General features: G+C 44.1%; 1 protein-coding gene across 1 annotated transcript in view; it reads left to right on the forward strand.

Annotated features, from left to right (window-relative positions):
- Positions 1-13650, forward strand: part of CRABP2 (cellular retinoic acid binding protein 2) — a 28765-nt gene extending 15115 nt beyond the window's left edge. Inside the window, exons 2-4 of the mRNA XM_073567157.1 lie at positions 3609-3787; positions 10292-10408; positions 12431-13650. Coding sequence (XP_073423258.1) covers positions 3609-3787; positions 10292-10408; positions 12431-12481 — 347 coding nt within the window. The 3' untranslated portion in view covers positions 12482-13650. The remainder of the gene's footprint in view (positions 1-3608; positions 3788-10291; positions 10409-12430) is intronic.
- Positions 13651-18985: the final 5335 nt, after the last annotated feature.

Here is an 18985-nt window from a genome sequence, read left to right on the forward strand (position 1 = left end):
GACTTTACAGCCTATAGAAAGATCAAAGCAAGGTAGAATGAGAAAGTTGTCTTGTATTCCTGGTCTCATGTCCCGTGATTTGCAAAGAATTTAACACCTCCACTAGATAAGTTACTTTGAACCTAATTCTGTTTCACTGTCTAAAGTCAGAACTGGAATTTAGCAAGTCTCTATTGGCAAATTTGTATAAGGCCCCTGGTGACACTATACTAAAAAAAAATCAACATTTGAAAAGGAGTCTTCCTTTTCTGTAAATTGTAAAGGGTTTTTTTTTTTTTTTTTTTTTTTTTTTTTTTTCTCTTCTAACCTCCCTAGTTACCCACATTTACCTTTAATAATACGGGACTTGGGATATAGAAATAGAAGTTTCTTGTAATTTGTAGGTTCTGTGCCTCAATGCAAAATCCATAACATGGTCCCCAACGGTCATCAATTTGTAGTTTTGGTCTCTCCTAGAGATGAGCAAAATAATTTTGGAAGACCTTGGTAGTCCATGGTCACTGGACTAGAGTCCTTCAAACCTCCAGTTACCTACTTGCATCCCTGGCACCTTTTCTGATCAGTAGGCTCGGTATGAGCTCCTTCCTGTCAAGAGATGTGTCTTGAATGTCGGTAAATAAAAGGAGGTTCGAAAAGCTTATGTCCGACAGTCAAGGACTACTGACACAACTGTTGAACTAGGGTCCTGCGACTCATTCTGCACAACTCTACTCTCCTTTTGGATCCCTGCAGTCTCCAGGGTCAGTCTTTGCCCCCCCTCTAACTATAACCTTGGTTTTAGGGGTGAAAATTGTATAAAAGGAGTTATTTTCTTGTAATGTAGGATACAAAAATGTATAATCCTCATAAAATTGTGAAAAGAAAAAAATTAAAATGATTTTAATACAACTTATTGTAGCCTGAATAAGAATTTAAAATAAAAAAAGTTAGAAAAATGTTACACTTCCTCTTTATTGTTGCTGTAAGGGTTATCACAGGCCACCTATGATAGAACTTTTGAGTTGACAGGAGGAACGTGAGCTTGGTGACTGCCAAAGTTACCTCCATCTGCAGCCAAGGCACCAAGCAAACAAGGGCTTTATTCTTCTTTCATTCCAGACAAGATGAGTCTTATGAGGAAGTGACAGCTCTGTCTATTATTTTCTGTCCCGAGTTGGATCATGCTTGTCTCTCTTACAAAGACGTGACCTTCCATCCAATGAGGCGAAATCATGTGTCTGCTCTGAACTTGTACCTTGTGGAGGGTGAAGACCTCACAAGTCACACTAGTCATCCCTTCTGATACTAATTTCTCCTCTCATTCTCCTAGAGTTCAGATTCTTGATACTCCACAATCCAGGTATTGTATAGTTCCAAGCATAATGTGATCTCCTTTCCCAAGAAAACAAATATCTAATCTCCTATCTTTGGTAATTGAGTTTCTCCTCCCTCCTGAATGGATGTGAAGGTCATAGTGGGGAAAGAGCAGAAAAGCACTAAAAAGGTCTTTACACTTATATGGCGTTTAACAGGTCTCATTCCAACAGACAATGTCCAACTTATAGGTGGAGGTCGCACCCATGTCCTGGAATTTGAGAACCCAAATTCTCCTTTGCCCCATAAACTAGAGCAGTTCTAGAAGCGTAGTAGTCTCTTCATTGGGATCAAAGGGACCTTTAGCAGAGGCCTAGGGGCAGTTTAAAGCCACTGAGACCTAGCGATAAAATGGGGACATGGCCCTCAACTTCCAATACCTCTTGCAGCTTTAAAACTCTTGGTTTCCAATGCTAATTTCACCCCCCCCCCAAAAGGATCTTCTGACCTGTCACCAGTTCAAAAGTGGATAGTTTTTGCTTATTTTATTCCTGCTGTTCCCCCTGAGTATTCCCTTTTTTTTTTTTTCTTAGTCATACAGTTCTAGAGATATGGGACTTTTTTATTTAGTGCTCATTTTTATGGTTCTTAACAAAGTGATGTTGCTCAAGACACGCTCTAGAGGATCCTGTGAGCAACATCCCCCTTGATGAAAAGCATAAAAACTTTGTATTGGATACTCTAGAGAGAAAGACCCCTATCTTTGGGAATTTATGATGGATTAAAAAAAAACAAAACTGAATAGTCATGGGAGCAACGGGAATAAAATAAGCAAAAAGTGACCATTTGATGTGATCATCAAAATGCTGAACCCTTGACATGACATCGTTTTACAGTTAATGGGGTGTTTTGTTTTTTTTTGTTTTTTTTAAATTTACACAAGGGAAGGGTTTGGTGTGTGTGTGTGTGTGAATTTTTTTTTTGAGATCGGCCTATGTCAGGCACTTTTTCAGAGTGGCGCACTTGAAGTTGCAGTGAAGTGTCTTTCGCTGTCACGTAGGAATGTTGGGTCGTATATCTTCTTTAGATTTCTGTTTTCCCACACGTGGCGGTTTGTAGCACATCTCCATCGCCCTGTTCATGGTATTCAGCATAAACACAGGAGCAATTTGTTCTAACTTTATTAAAAAATATTTCGGCAATGACAAGCACTCAGCCACGTCCCCTGTCTTATTTGTAAAGCCTGAAGGAAGTAACGTAATAACACAAGCGTGACGGTTATTAATGCAAAAATTTTACAGATTCTTTTTTCAAAGGTTGGGGAAACCAGTTGTAAGATATATTTTAAGGCAAATAATGTTGAAGTATCGATATTTCAGCTGAAATCACTCCCAAAATACTGCTATCGTCGTTGTCTTTGCGTACTTGGGTAAGCAGATTAAGCAAAGCCGCTATTCTCCTAAATCCGGCGATTGTTTTCCTTTTGTTCCTGCGCCTTTCCATTCCTGATATATGGCCCCCTCTTTGTGTATAAAGCTAAAGTCTCTTTTGCCAAGTGGGCACAATCCTTAGTTTTTCTCCATGGGCGTCGTCTTGAGGACCACACCCAATTGTCTAAAAGATTTATATACAGGGAAGAGAGGGCCATATCTCAGGAACGGAGAGGCGCAAAACAAAAGAAAAATATCACCGAATTTAGGAGAATAGCAGCATTTACACCAGATGGCAAAAAGTTTATGGTAAGTCATGGGTTCTCTTTAAAGGGATAGGTGGGTGCAAAATGCCAGTCAAGAACTGGATAATATTTGCTACATACAACACTGTTTAAAGAAAAAAAGCCACTTTGTAAGATTACTTTTTTAATTGATTTATTCAGATTTCTGCTACAATAAGTTGTTTAAAGTATATACTTTTTGTCTAATCGCCCACAGGTGCAGGGACGTCGCAGGAATCCATCTGTCATGTAATGGGGGTATAGGATTCCCCCTACCACGTTGACAGAGTTCCTATGACAAATGGGGATAAAATTGGCCGTCCTGAGGAAGAGTGTCTGGGTTCTGTCTCTTCTATCGGCTGACAGATCGGCTGACACTGGGTGACCTTTTTAATGCACTATTTGACAACCCCAATTTCCTGCCACAGAAGCAAAGCAGAATAATATTTATAACCAAATTAAGTGTTTATTTAAAAAAAAGTCAAATTCTTTAGAGAAATCTGATTATTGATGAATGGTAAAATATTGCTGTAAAAACTGTCATTTTAAAATTACTGTCATAGGTGGCGCCACTAAGTCATGTCTTCCCGTTTTGCCGTAGGTGTCAATGTCATGCTGAGGAAAATAGCTGTGGCTGCAGCCTCGAAGCCGGCAGTGGAGATCAAACAGGAAGATGAGACCTTCTACATCAAAACCTTCACGACTGTCCGCACCACCGAGATCAACTTCAAAATCGGAGAAGAGTTTGAGGAGCAGACAGTAGATGGCCGTCCGTGTAAGGTAACTATCTGCTCCTCTTCCGGAAACAATGAGGGTAGTGCAGCTGAAACCAGTGACCAAGCAGGTCAGACCAAATGTCCTTATTGTTAATATCTGTATAGAACCTAGCTATCCATAGTGTCCCCATAATAAGGAGAAAACCTAGTACTGTTAGTGACTTAAAACTGTGCCCTTCATCAGTTTTCCCAACAGTTGCCTCAAAACAATGTCACTCATCAGACCCACAACACAGAATCAGCTTTCCCAATAGCAGCACCCTGTTACCCCTTAAATGGGCCAGCTGCCGTATCTGATAACAGTGCCATTTACTGAGGCTTTTTTTTTTTTTTTTTTTCAGTGCTTCTTTACAATGTAATTTATCCAGCTCCTAACAGACACAATTATCCCAATAGTAGTGCTCCCTTGCTTCCCCATAGCTGTACCAGCTGCAGTACCCCATAACAGTGCCATTCGCTGTGACTTGCAGCATCCCCATAATAAGGCATGTTGCAGTACTCCCAACCATGCCATTGTGTCCAGTGCCCTGTAACAATGTCCTCCCTAGTGCCCCAAAACATTGGCAGCCATAGACTCCCCCATAACAAGGTACCATTGAGGGTCCTGTGACTTGCACATTCTTCCCTGTACATCACCGGCATCGCTCCTCTCTTCCTTCCTGCCTTCAGTCCAAGTTCCTATTGGGCTAGAAATCTGAACGTGAGCGTTTCCATCCCTGCACTGACGAGCCCTTTTATTGCCGACCATATGAGATTTAATACTGTCATTTATTTATCTTTTTATTTGCTCGTGAGTGTCAAAAAAAGAAAAAAAAAAAATTCCCCATAAAACCCATTTTTGGATTTCGGCTCACAGGTGCCTGAAACACAGCACTCATTGTTTCAGTAGAAATGAAATCCTCGTTATTTTAGGTGGGCGTCTATCCCTGCCATTGGCGAGCCATTAAATCATGGACCAAATCTGTTCCTGTTTTATGGTGTGCTGGAAGATTTCTAATATATTAAAGGCTAGTGACAAGTGGGCAGGAATCATTTGGCTTCCCCATCTGGGGGTAATGAGTCATAAAGATATTAATTTACCACGTGTCAATTTCCACAATTAACCCCGTGTTCTCGCCGCAGTCAGTGGATGGAAATTAAAGGAGTCCTTGATATTGGAAGGGTAGAAACTGTGAGCTTCACGCCCCTCGTGTCCCTTGCAGGACGGTTTTAGGTAATCATTGAGTAACTATTTTAGCAGAGAGGAAATTGCAGTTCTCCTGGATAGCTTTCCGTGAAGCCATTTGCGGTTGGGTAAGGTGAGGTTATGTTGAACCGTTGCCATAAAGAAATCCAGCACCGATGTGAGACCATGCCCAATCTCGCAAGGAATACATAAGCCAAATGCTTCTTGCCTAGACTTAAGTCACAAGTACAAGCAAGAGGGGAAATGGTGTTACGGCACATTTTTAGATTTTTAAGTATTGAAATGTTGAACTTTATTTTCTTAAAGGGACTGTGTGTTTTCTCGAGACCCTCCTCCCTGTAGATGGAGCCTAGAAAGACTCAAGTATTTTGCTTCATTGAGGGCACTTCTCTTTAGGTGGAATTTAGAAAGACCCTTTTTTTCACTTTTTTTTTTTTTTTTTTTCCCCTTTTCCTCTGGGAGTCTTCACTCAAGACGCTACTCCCCCCCCCCCCCCCCCCCCCCCCATAGGTGGAGCCTAGAAAGATCTTTCCATTATTTTCAGGATCTTTTAGATCTTAAAGTCTGTGTCCTCCATTTCAGAGTAGTTAGGGCATCATTAAATTTCTCATGAAAACAGCACCCTGGTTCCTGTCACTTGCCATAAATATGTAGTTTTGCATGCCTGGTGTGAATCTCGCTCCGCTCCTGAATTCAGCCATGTGGTGTGTGTTGGGGTGGTTTTTTTTTTGTTTGTTTTTTTTTTTTTTTTTTTTCTTCCCCTCTCTAGCCCTCTTTGTTCCTGAGATGACCTTCTCTTCCCTTCTATGTAAGTATAGCCAGTTCAAAAAATGGCCATGGACTTTGTTTCTACACTATGGGTGACTAGCCCAGTTGGCTAATAAGGCTAGTTTTATATGCAGCTAAGATGAGGCCATATCTCAGGAACGGAGAGGCACAGAAAGGAAAAAAAAAAAAACCTGTCCGGATTCAGGAAAACAATGGCCTTTACATTAGGTAAAAAAAATTATATATATTTATGGCAAGTGACGGGTCCTCTTAACGTTATGATTTAGTCTACACAGTCTAAACAGAGCTATGAATTATTGACAAAGCATTAATTTACATTAGACCCTAAGTGGTGTGTTGGACTTATTTATCATCCATGTATCCACAGAAGGCCCGTTTTAATACAACTCATTCTACTAAGGGCATTGAGAAAGTGTTAAAACCCAATATGAGTCTGATAAATATCCATTGTCAGAAGTCATTACCTTGTGAAAAAAAGGACAACTGATGGCACTGTGCCACCTGGAACAAAGGCTTCAGATGGGCTCCTTCAGGCATGACAAGTCTCGGGACGGGTCACACACTGTTTCCTCAAGTCGTACATGATTCTGACCTCATTATCTGATACGTGACTCTCCTTGTTCGCTTCAGTAAATCATCTTGACATTCTCCTTTGTTATAATAACTTTAATTTCTATAGCGCCAACGTATTCCACAGCGCTTTATATTTTAGGGGGGGCTTCTACAGACCATAAAGACATTACAGAAAAACACACTCAACCGATGCCGAAAGGAGTGAGTCCTGCTGTCAAGCATACAATCTGTGGAGATGTGGGAGATACACAAGGTGGCTGGTAAAAAATATTGACTGTGTGGTTCAGCCATCAGTAAGATACATAGGGGAATTCACAACATTGAAAGAACCAGTCACCAGTACAAGTACTGACACAGAGGGCTAATAAGTGAGTGGAGTGTGTATGAACAGATTCGAAGAGGGTCCTTATTTGGAAGAAAATTTTTGTGTGGGCAAAACAAGGATAGTTAGATAAGTGAGGTGAGACGATGGGCCACTCTAAAGAAATGCGTTTTTAGAGCACGCTTAGAACTGTGGAAATTATGTATTAATCGAATTGTCCTGGGTAGTGCATTACAGAGAATTGGTGCAGCACACAAGAAGTATTGGAGACAGGAGTGTTAGGTTCTGATTATTAAGGATGTTAATGTTGGGTCACTTGCAGAACGGAGGGCATAGGTAGGAAGGTAGCCTGAGACGTGGATGTAGGGTGATGCTGAGCCATGGCTCCTGCGCAGGCGCACTGCTCTGCCCTGTTGAGGGCAAAGCAGAATACTGCGGTGTGCAGGCGCTGGACCCCTCCCAGCGCCTGTGCACTGCAGGACTCTGCTCTGCTCTCTACAGGGCAGAGCAGTGCGCCTGCGCAGGAGCCATGACGGGAAGGAAAGAGGCCGTCACCATTAGAAGATGGGAGGCACCGGACCACGACGCCCATCGGACTGGACTGTGCCCCCAACCCCCCACTTGAGTGAGTATAATCTAACTTTTTTTTTTTTTTTTGTTACATTACAGAATGCTGTAGATAAGCCCCTGATGTCAGTGCCGGCAGCTTGTATTTGAAAAAAAAGGGTGACAGATTCCCTTTAAGGAGAGATCTGAATAAAGTGACACAAAGACAGAGGGCATGTGGCTGGGGGTTAATGGTAGAACGACACATGGCAATGACAATATTGGGCATAGTTTAGTGGAGGAGTAGACATAAGAAGTCCAATTTCTCAGACAATCAGTTTTGTATAAAGGGAGGACATGATGAGAGAGAGGATAGACAATCACTAGTATTGTGTAGTAATGCAGAGACTGTGGATAACTGGTGTCATCAGCATAGAGATGGTACTGAAAACCGAATCTACTGATGGTTTGTCCAATAGGGGCAGTTTATGGAAAATAGAAGGGGTGGGGGGCTAGGACTGATTTTTGAAGCATCCCAACATTAAAATGAAGAGGAAAAGAGGAGCCAGCAAGAGATAGTGAAGGAGCAGTCAGAGAAGTGGAACCACAAGAGAAATGGTATCTTTGAATAACCACCTCCTCTTCACCATGCTCCACTCCATCGGTCTCAGTGTCAAAGGCTGGAGAGCTCCAGGAGGATTAGCATGGAGTAGTGACTATTAGATTTAGCTGTTCCTGCTTTAGTCTAAGGCCTGTTTCATACTTCAGTTTTTTTCTGTCAGTCAAAATCCACCAAAATAGCAGAAGACGGATCCGCAGGCGGACTGACAAACGGGGGTGAGCAGATTGGCGGATGTACGGATCCGCCGAAGGTAAAAATTTAAAGGAACTGCGCCTGGGGAAGGAGAGAGAATTTTCTTCCAGCAGCCAGAAAAGATCCAGGGTTCAAAAGGGAAAATGCGGATCCGCAGGGCAAAAAAACGTTACAGGCTCCATTCGAAGATCTCAGCGGACGGCAAAAATTTAGCGGATCCGCAAAAAACGGATCCAACGGATGGCCATCCGTCAAGATCCACCGGTAATGCAACTCAATGGGGGAAAAAAACGGATCCGCCAAGCAAAATGGCGGATCCGTTTTTTTTTTGCAAAACTGCAGATTTTGACTGATGGTGAAAAACGGAAGTGTGAAACAGGCCTAATATATCGCACCTATCTTGTGTTCTTATATTAAATGAGCAAGATTACTAAGAAAACTGAGATGTTGAAAGTCAGTTGTGATCTATGGCAGACCCAAAAAATTCAATTTTTGATGGACCTTTATAGTGTGTCTATAGTTTAGAGAAGGACAAGGTGGGGTGTTGGTGTTTTTATACATAGCTGTTGTTGGACTTGTTCCAACTTTGGGCACTGGAGTCAGAAAAGGCTTAATAGCATCAAAAAACTTTAGGCTCTGGGCAAAACACCCAGAGTAGATACTAAAGGTACTGTCACACTAAGCGATATCGCTATAACTTGTGACGTTATAGCAATATTGCTAGAGACATCGCTGTGTCTGATACTTACCTACGACCGGCTCCCCCGCTGGTTATCGCGGATCGCGCGAGAACGTCCAGGACTGTTTCTCGTCGTCAGCTTCCTGCGGCGCTTCCTGTGGAGCCGGGCGGGAGGACATCAGGATCGCCTAGTGTGACAGGTAAGTAGCGACCCACGTCCCCAGCGATGTCGCTGGGGAGATCTGCCTGTGTGGCAGCTCACTAGCGACCACTTAGCGATGTATCGCTGGTTGGGATCGCTGGTGCATCGCTAAGTGTGACAGTACCTTTAGTTGACTAGGTGCTAGACACTACTTAACATTTAACAAAAAGATGATGTGACATTAAGTATATGTGATGACAGTCCTTATATTTGGCATTGATCCAATCTTCTTTTTTTTTTTTTTTTCCTATCATCTGTATCTACAATAAAACTTGCCTGTTCCCGGCCTTTCTCAGGCAGGGTTCAGATTGCGTTATGGCAGTCCGTCTAACGGACTGTGTTACACCGCGGCATTAACGCGATGTAACGCTGCCATAGACTGCCATAACGCAGCGCATCACTAACAAATGTCCTAAGCGTTAGCGATGTGCCGTCATTCTGTGACGGACCCTCGGACGCGGTCTGCAGCGTTCGAGGGTCTGTCACTGTTAGTGCAGATGGAGCATCTGTGTTGAACAGACTGCATTAACGCTATGTGAACCTGGCCTTGGGTCACATAACAACCTTCAGATAACTGAGATTCAGGATGCGAGAAGTTGCCCACAGCTTCTTACTCCATTTTAAAGGGGTTTTTCCCATATTTACCTATGGCTATTGTTGCAAAATGCTTGTAAAAGAAAGCAGTTTTTCAATTTGCTGTTTGTAAACCTTTTTAACCGTTTTTGAGATAGTAACACTTTTCTGTTGTATGCAGCTAGTTGCCTAGGTGACCGACTTCCAATGCTGTCTAGCAGCTGTGGCCGAACATGCAATAAGCTTGTAAGCACTGCTTTGATTACTGAAGTGCTGTTGGGCTCCTAGTCACGGCCAGCTTCAGCGCAGTGCTTGCAAAGCTAGACAGAAGTGGTGGTCCGTCTCCTGGGCAAAACACCATAAACAAGTGTTAATATGTCAAACTTTTATTAACAGTAAATTGTAAAAATGCTTCGTTTTACTATCCCTATTCAATAACTTTGAGCTATGAAGGCGAGAATAACCTTATAAGTAGTTGGGATAAAGGTTCTGAACATACAAGGTATTATGGGATTTGCCATATGCCAAAACTTTCATGCCACAACTTTGGAATTTCTCAGGTCTGGTCTGTGCACACTTTTGAATGATCAATCAATGAGCCAGTAATGACTTGTCTCCCTGCCCCCATTCACTTTCCACAGTCACTGACATTGATGAATTAGGGAAATGTGGAAGACTAGTCAATTGAGTGTTAAATTTCTCAAAGATGAGCTTCCATGAGGTTGGCTGCTGCCCCCTGCATTTGATGGATGATGGCCATGGTTTTGAGTATGGAGGGCCTGTTTGTTATTTAAGTGTCTCCTTTTATCTTTGTCTCTCTTCAGAGCTTGGCCAAATGGGAAAGTGAGAACAAGATTGTGTGTGAACAAAAACTTCTCAAAGGGGATGGTCCCAAGACTTCCTGGTCAAGAGAGCTGACCAACGATGGAGAACTTATCCTGGTAAGAAAACAAGACCTGACATTTCACCACTTAGCTGATTACTATCAGGAACACTGATCTCATCATGAATGTTATCAGACCATTGACCCCTAACCTAAACAATAAAGGCAGTAAGCCAAACAATTTTATCTCAATCATCCAAGTCAAAACGGACAGGGTTACAAATTTTTCGGTGTAATTTAATAATTGTTTTAATTCACAGATAGCAGACTGATCTGGAAACAAGTTGGTCTGGTAGTCCATAGAAGAACCTCTCCAGAATGTTCCAAGAAAGATTCTTCATATTTTGCCTTGTCACTGGAAAAAAACATGTGCCAAGGCCAAAATGAACTAAAATGTGTGACTGCATTGGCATAATGTTTTTTTGCTCAAAGGTTGTTCAACCACAAACCTTCTATCTAATTTGTGTGTGTGGCTGCATCAGTGTAATGATAGTTCATCATTCCATCAATGTTGGGATCCATGGGTTGGAACAACCAATAATGCATAACTGGAGGTGCGTACTCCTTTTTCAGAGGCTTCCACACCTTAATTGGCCAGATTTGGAATATCCAAAATACCAATCACATTGGCAAATCATTAGATTGAATCTCTCTTAAGCCCCCGTTACACACTGCGATATCGCTAGCAATATCGCTGTAAAGTCACTGATTTTGTGACGCATCAGCGATATTGCTAGCGATATCGCTGCATGTGATACTTACCTGCGACTGGCTCCCCCGCTGGTTATCGCTGATCGCGCGAGAAGCTCCCGGACCATTTCTCGTCGTCAGCTTCCTGCTGTGACGACGAGCGACGCGTGGAGCCGGGCGGGAGGACGCAGGATCGTCACGTCTGACAGGTAAGTAGCGACCCCCGACCCCTACGATGTCGCTGGTGAGATCTGCCTGAGTGGCAGCTCACTAGCGACCACCCAGCGATTCACCAGCGATCCTGACCGCGTCATGTCGCTGGTCCAGATCGCTGGTGAGTCGCTAGGTGTAACGGTACCCTTAGAGTTGAAGACTCTTCGGCTGGCGTTAATTAGCATTATTGGTTTAGTTGACTAATGGTCCATATATATATATCATAGCTCCATAGTCAATTAAGAGGTGTTTTTTTTTTTTTTTTTTTAACTCAGAGTCTACAGTTACTGTTCATCCCAAATACTTTGGTTGACCATATTGCCATTCAATAAGTGTTCAGATATTGTTCATTTCAAGCCCCCCCGTGTTGACCATAAGGTCATTCACGGAGTCTACCATTACTGTTATGGTGAACTTGGATAGTTCAATCAGAAGTTCATCCACTGAGTCTACAGATATTATTCCTATCGAGCTACCCATGTGGACCATAAGGTCATTCTCTAAGTCAATAGCTACTGTTCCACTCGTACTACCCATGTTGACCATAAGGTCACACAATAACTTGACAGGTACTCTTCCTATCGAGCTACCAATATTGACCCTAAGGTCATTCAGTCTTCATGTACTGTTCCTATCGAGTTACCCATGCTGACCCTAAAGTCATTCAATGAGATAAAAAAATTCATTTTTTTCAAACTAAGCAATTTGGTCATGCAGTAGCACAACTAGGGTCTAATGACCCCACTGCAAGATTTGAACCCGGGCCCCCTTATCCTGGATATGACCTTATCCTGGTATGTTCCCCGTTCTGCCGCTGTTTGTTTTAATGCCTAGGAAATTTTTTTTTTTTTTTTTTTCCTCCGCCTCCCTGTTGTGGCCTCCTCATCTGAAGCAGGCAGCTGACTACAGTGTGCAAGCACAGGAGCACGTGACTTCACTGCCATGCATTCCCAGTCACGTGTACGCTGAAGTCGGCTGCTGGCCTCTGAGTGGTCGGCAGTGTGTACTGCCGAGCATAGACTCGACATCGGTGGACTGCTCACACGCACAAGCCCCCTCTGCTGACCGCTATGACTGCAATCATTAAACCCCTGTCTTCATGTGCAGTCTTAATTGAGCTACCCATGTTGACCCTAAGGTTATATTAAACATTAACCTTCCTTCATTCTTCTTACAGACCATGACTGCTGATGATGTCATCTGCACACGAATTTACATCAAAGAATAAAGCCAGTGAACTGCCCAAGGGACCCGAGGCACGACCTTCTGCGGCCAATAGTCTGAATCTCATATAACACATATTATGAAGCAGAGAGTATCCCGTTTACAGCAACATGCCAACGCTTCTCCTGTAATGTCTACCATCTTTCATGAACTCTTTGGAAGATGGTAGAAATAGCCTCAACTGTATACCCAGACTGGGCACCAGGGAGTGGCATTAACAAGACTGCGAATTGACAACGGGGTAAAGATTGAATTGTCAATTATGTGATTAAGTAAAAAAAAGTTGATCCAGAGATTAGATGGACCATTCCAAATTTTTTTCTTTTTTTTCTTTCTTTGGGTGGGGGGCAAAAACCTTCTGTCGGCCATTCTGAATGTAAAACCATATTTTGCCTATTTTGCAGTGAGCTACCGACCAAAAGGAAAGGGTCGCAGGGGAAACACTTGGTAGCAATAATTTGGCAAAGATGTGAATAAGTAGTGATAGCCGAAGGTGTATTGCCGTATTTTATACTATAAGACGCACTGGATAATAGGATGTGTGCAAGTTATATGCATGAAAAATGAGTCTACAGGCTGACTTATCATTAAGAAGTGAGACTTGGGCTACATTCACAAATTCACGTGCCGTGGACAGGTCAAGGGTCTTCTGACCCAACTCAACAGCCTCATACAGTATATGCTTCTGAAGGTTGTTGAGTTTAGGTCATGATACGTATGGCTGGTCCACACTCTGACTGCAACACATGGATGTGTTCATTTACCCCAAATTGTACCTAATCTCATGGCTGCTATTGCCGATAGGGTTACTGTCTTAGGTTATGCCTTAGGTCAGCTAAGAGGGGAAAAAATGTACAAGCTCTTTTAATATGATTTTATGGAAGGAGTCCATGTCTTAATTTGTGGATAAAATGTCAAACTCTCCAAAACTTACTAGCTCATGTGAAAATAAGGATCTTCTTTCATTGTGACTGTCCTTTAACATTTTATACTATTTTTATGTATGTAAAACACACAGCTAGATAATGTTGTACCACTAGCTACAAGGATTCTTCTTTTCCCCAGGTAGATGTCTCGCATTGCATTTTTTTTTTTTTTCCTAGTTTATGCATCAATACTGTATTTATTTGTCAATGTTTTTTAATTAAAGAGAAATCTTAAATCACTTTTAAACAGTTCTCTTTGGTTTGATTTAATAATGGAGACAAGTTAAAAAAAAAAAAAAAAAAAAAAAAAATTTGCACTACCCTGATACCACAGAAAACGTCCATGTTTTTTCCAATTTGATGCTATTGAACGGTCTGTAGCTTGACCTGTGGATCTGCGGTAGCTGTCGACTCTTGAGTCCTTGATGCTTTAAAATTGTGGAATATCAGGTGAGTGCAAACTAAATATTAAGTTGGAAATACCATTGGATTAGACCCTTTTGGCGCTTTTCTCTCCTAGAGTGGTTCTGTGATCCCAGGAACAGATATTTTTGATTCTTGTATTTACCATCTTTGATACCACAGTAAAAAAAGTGTCTCAATCAATGATCACCTCCAGAAAACTCCATAATTGTGACCTCTTAAAGAACACTATGAACAGTGTCAGTCAGAAGACCCTCACAGTTCTGGTCGGCTAGAAAATCCCATGAGTAATGTTAGCGAGAGACTCCAGCAATGGTGTCGCTCACCTAGGAGAACCCAATGGATATTGTCATCTTGAAGGCCTACATGAATGGTTTTAGCCAGATGGACTCTAGGACCCTATGAATAGTGAGATAGAAGGACCTTTTATAATCAGTGCTAGCCAGAAGGACTCAATGATTAGTGTCAGCCAAGCCAGAAGGACCCTATGAATAGTGCCAGTCATAAGGAACCCATAAATAGTGACATCCACAAGGACCTCATGATGCATATCATCCTGAAGAACTTCATGAATAATGCCAGCCAGAAGGACTCCATGTCTAGTACCATCCACAGATCAATCTTTTAGTAGACATGCAATCTGTCTTTTACGCTAGGGGTGTATACAGTATGTATATAGATTTATAGACAGGGTTAATTAAATTTGTGCCTAGAATCTAATCCACAGTATTTATTCATAAGCCCTCTCTAATTCCCTCTGGTAAGGAATCAACTCAGTCTGCAACTTCAAAGCACAGTCGGCACGCAGCACACAATTATGGATCAGAAGAGAAGTCTTACCATTAAATAATCATCACAGTGACTTAGCAACGTTTTACTGAACGGTCTCCTTGTAACACAGGCCAGGCAGTCCCTACAGGGGAAAAATGTGGGTCATGAGACGAAAGGTTGTGGTGCTACTTTTTTTTTTTTTTTTTTTTTGAAGACCTTTGTGAAACATATACATGTATATATTTAAAATAGTTATGCACTAAAAGGGGTTGTTCGTTCTTATCCATCGGATTAAAAGTGGTCAGTTTTATTCCCGTTGCTTCCCTGAGTATTCAACTTTTATTATTTTCTCAATCTGCCATATGCTTCCACCAATATAGGTCTTCCTTTTTAGTGGTAACTTTTTTTTTATGGACTTTACTGTGGGGGAGTGACTCACAGGATAACTATGAAGGACAGCCTAAAGACACCCATGAGGATCCTGCAGCACTAAATAAAAAGGCTATCTCTGGAGTAAAATGTCAGATTTTAAGAAAGAGTACTCAGGGGAGCAGTAGGAATAAAAAAGGGCAAAAATGTTGACTTTTCCTTTCACCCATGACAGCACACCTGAGAGAGGGATGGTGGAGGGGGTCGGGGCAGTATTCAGGCACTGGAGGAGGCGAAACCAAGGAGAAGTGCAATGGATACCTTATAAAATGAGGCTATGACTGCAGAAGAGGCGCTTATGTCCAAGGCTCTTCATCATGGAGGATCTAAGAGGACAGCAGCAGCAGTCACCATTACCAGTGCCTGGTAACCAGCACAGGTGCACTAAGGGGAGCAGCTGCTCAAGTGGCAGGAGTGGCAGCCGTCCTTGTTAGGAGAATGGAAGATTGCAGGACCTCTCTGTGTCCAGAAGGGATGTCATATGTACCCCTGATCAGCCAACGAATACAGTACCCTTGATATGACAGTGGGTGGTGAGTGTTCTGTGTGAATGTCATCTTTTGTTAGTAAGGGCAATTTTATGGCTTATATCACTAGGGGCCTAGGAAAGTTAGCACCAAGAGGAAAAACAACAACTGTGCCCTATGTAGAACCCAGCTGGCAGTCTTAATAGCAGAAGAGTCTCTGCTCGGACTGTATCCAAAAAACTACACTGCATGAGACCGTGACTTCGCCTTAGGTCTGTGATCAGGGCTGAGGCGGAAGGTTCCCTAAAGACCCTATTAAAGAGGAATAAGAGAGCTCAGAAGGTCGTTATGGAATCTGAGGCCTCTCCACAGTCAGTCGGAGAATACCATAGTGAATCCCCGTCCTCCTCAGACAGTGCTTTAGGGCAGTCAGGTCAACAATGGCCCTCGAGGAGAAAGGACCTGTGTCCCTAGAGCAGTGATCCCCAACCTTTTTTGCACCAGGGACCGGATTCAAGCAAGGACCATTCTTCCATGGCCCGGCAGGGCGGGGATGGAGGTGGGGCAGGGGGCGGGGCTATGGACAGAACTGTAGTATGTATAGCAAGATGGTCCCACACATAATCCCCCCCATGTATAGTATGATGGTCCCACACATATAATCCCCACATGTATGGTATGATGGCCCAACAAAGTACTGATTGATATATATATATATATATATATATATATACTGTATACACTCGAGTATAAGCCGACCAGAGTATAAGCCGAGGCACCTAATTTTGCCACAGAAAACTGGGTAAGCTTATTGACTCGAGTATAAGCCGGATATGCATTGTCCCCTCATTCCTATCCCAGTATGTGTGGTTCCCCCGTCTTGTCCAGCTCTGTGTGGCTCCCACCCTTGTATGCATGGCTCCGCTCCCACCCTCCCATCCTTGTATGCATGGCTCTGCACCCTCTCTCCCATCCTGTACACATGGCTCCGCTCCCATTCTCCCATCCTGTACACATGGCTCCGCTCCCACTCTCCCATCCTGTACACATGGCTCCGCTCCCACCCTCCCATCCTGTACAAATGGCTCTGCTCCCACTCTCCCATCCTGTACACATGGCTCCACTCCCACCCTCCCATCCTGTACACATGGCTCCACTCCCACCCTCCCATCCTGTACACATGGCTCCGCTCCCACCCTGTACACATGGCTCCGCTCCCACCCTGCCATCCTGTACACATGGCTCCGCTCCCACTCTCCCATCCTGTACACATGGCTCCGCTCCCACTCTCCCATCCTGTATACATGGCTCCGCTCCCACTCTCCCATCCTGTATACATGGCTCTGCTCCCACTCTCCCATCCTGTATACATGGCTCCGCTCCCACTCTTCCATCCTGTATACATGGCTCCCCTGTCCCATCCTTGTATACATAGCTCCCCTGCCATCCTTGTATGCATGGATCCGCTGGGTTCCCCCTTCCTCCCCCATCATACTTACCCTGACACCGTCACTGCACGTCCCTGCATCTCTATCCCAGCGCGTAAGCTTCTTCCTGTGCAGTGCGTTCACGTGGTACCGCTCAATAAGGTCATGAATATGGACGCCACACCTATGGAAGAGGAGTGGCATCCATATTCATGACCTTAATGAGCAATACTACAAGAAAGCTCAGCACAGGATGAAGCTGCCACGCCTGGACAGGGATGCAGGGATGGAAGGTGAGTATCGGTGACTTCTGGAAGCTGGCGGCTGCAGCTGTCACTACAGTGCTACAGCCGCCAGCTCCCCGTGTGTCCAGCATTTGAGCCTGGCTCCGCAGACTGGCAACAGAAGTGCAATGGCCCGGTCCTGGGCCACGGACCGGTGGTTGGGGACCCCTGCCCTAGAGAATATAATGTTTGGGAGCCTGGAGAAAAGGAGGAAGCTCAGCTTTCCAGTAAATTCCAGGATACAAGCACTCAGAGTGGAAAAAGCCAGAAAGATCTGGTAGCATGCCCTCATCTTCAAAGAGGAGATACCCATTTGAGGAGAAAGATGCGGAGAGATGGGATAAAATCCCTAAGATCGGGGCAGTGGCAAAATACTCAAAGAAAACGGCCCTGTCCTTTGAGGATTAGGGAGCACTTAGAGACCCATTGGATAAAAAGGCTGAGGGGTTTTTAACCCCTTTACCCCCACGGGTGTTTGCATGTTAATGTCCAGGGCAATTTTTACAATTCTGACCACTGTCCCTTTATGAGGTAATAACTCTGGAACACTTCCATGGATCCCGGAGATTCTGACATTGTTTTCTGTTTTTGGGGCTTTGGGAGCGGGAAATCTTTTTGAGTGATTCTATACCGGGAATGAACCGAGTCCAGAATTTGATTAGGTTCATTGATGATATTTTGTCTATCTGAGAGGGACCAGTCAGTGATTTGGAAAATACAATGAAGATTCTCAATGAAAATCCTTACAACATTCATTTGACGTACAACTTTGGTCATAGAAATTGAATTTCTGGATCTTCTCATTTCAGCAACTACAGATGGATCTCTTTCTGCTTTGTAAATCGACACTTACAAACACATTACTCCATCCATGCCAAATCTTTTCATCCTAAAACCTTGATACAGGGCATTCCAATTGGGCAATTTTTCCAAATTAAGCCAATCTGCTCTGATAACCATCAATTTGAACTGCAATCGAAAGAGTTATCACAGCGTTTTGAAGAACGTGGTTATAGACTGTGACGTGTGGCAAGAGTGGACCCTCTGGGTCGCGGCACCGAAGCTACCAGGGGCGAGCTGACCAGGTGGTGCCGACCCCTATACAGGGATCGTTAGGAGCAAGCCAGAGGGAGTCGAATACCGCGACAGCTGATACCAAGGGGGACGGCTCAAGTACGAACGAGAGAGTGCAACTGGGCCTGAGGGGACGAGGCTAGCAAGGCGGAGGCTCAGGCAGATGGAAAGGGATAAAGATGTGGTGGTGCAGGGGACTAGATGGGGTAGTCAGACAGTGAGGCACACCAAGCAGGGATCAGGGGCAACTGGAGTCAGGAGGGACCGGAGTCAGGAGCGACCGGAGTCAGGAACGACTGGAGTCAGAGTGACTGGAGGCAGGAGTGACAGGACATGGCCAGAGTACCGTACAGGATGCACACGATAATCAGGCGCCTCCATGAGGGAGGAGCCGCCTGATATACCCTGTGCTGGAGCTTGATTGGAGATCGCTCCACAGGGATGGTGCAGAAGGGGTTAAGGGGAGAGAAGAGCGCGTGCCCGCGGCCTAAGGCGCATGCCAGGAACAGGAGCAGGCCAGGAAGGAGAACCATCATGCTGGATTCCCTGGGAGGCTGAGGGAGCGGCGGCAGGAGCAGTGAGCGGGGAGCCGGGGGGAGACCCTGGGAGCAGCAGCAGGGGAAGCGGGGCCCGGCATGACAGCAAGCGCCGGTATCAGCCTGACAGTCGGCGCTGGCATGACAGGGGGCGCCGGCACCGGCCTGACA

Source organism: Dendrobates tinctorius, unplaced genomic scaffold (genome assembly GCF_039654945.1).
Source record: "Dendrobates tinctorius isolate UK_male_01 unplaced genomic scaffold, ASM3965494v1 ptg000019l, whole genome shotgun sequence".
NCBI classification, from domain to species: domain Eukaryota; kingdom Metazoa; phylum Chordata; class Amphibia; order Anura; family Dendrobatidae; genus Dendrobates; species Dendrobates tinctorius.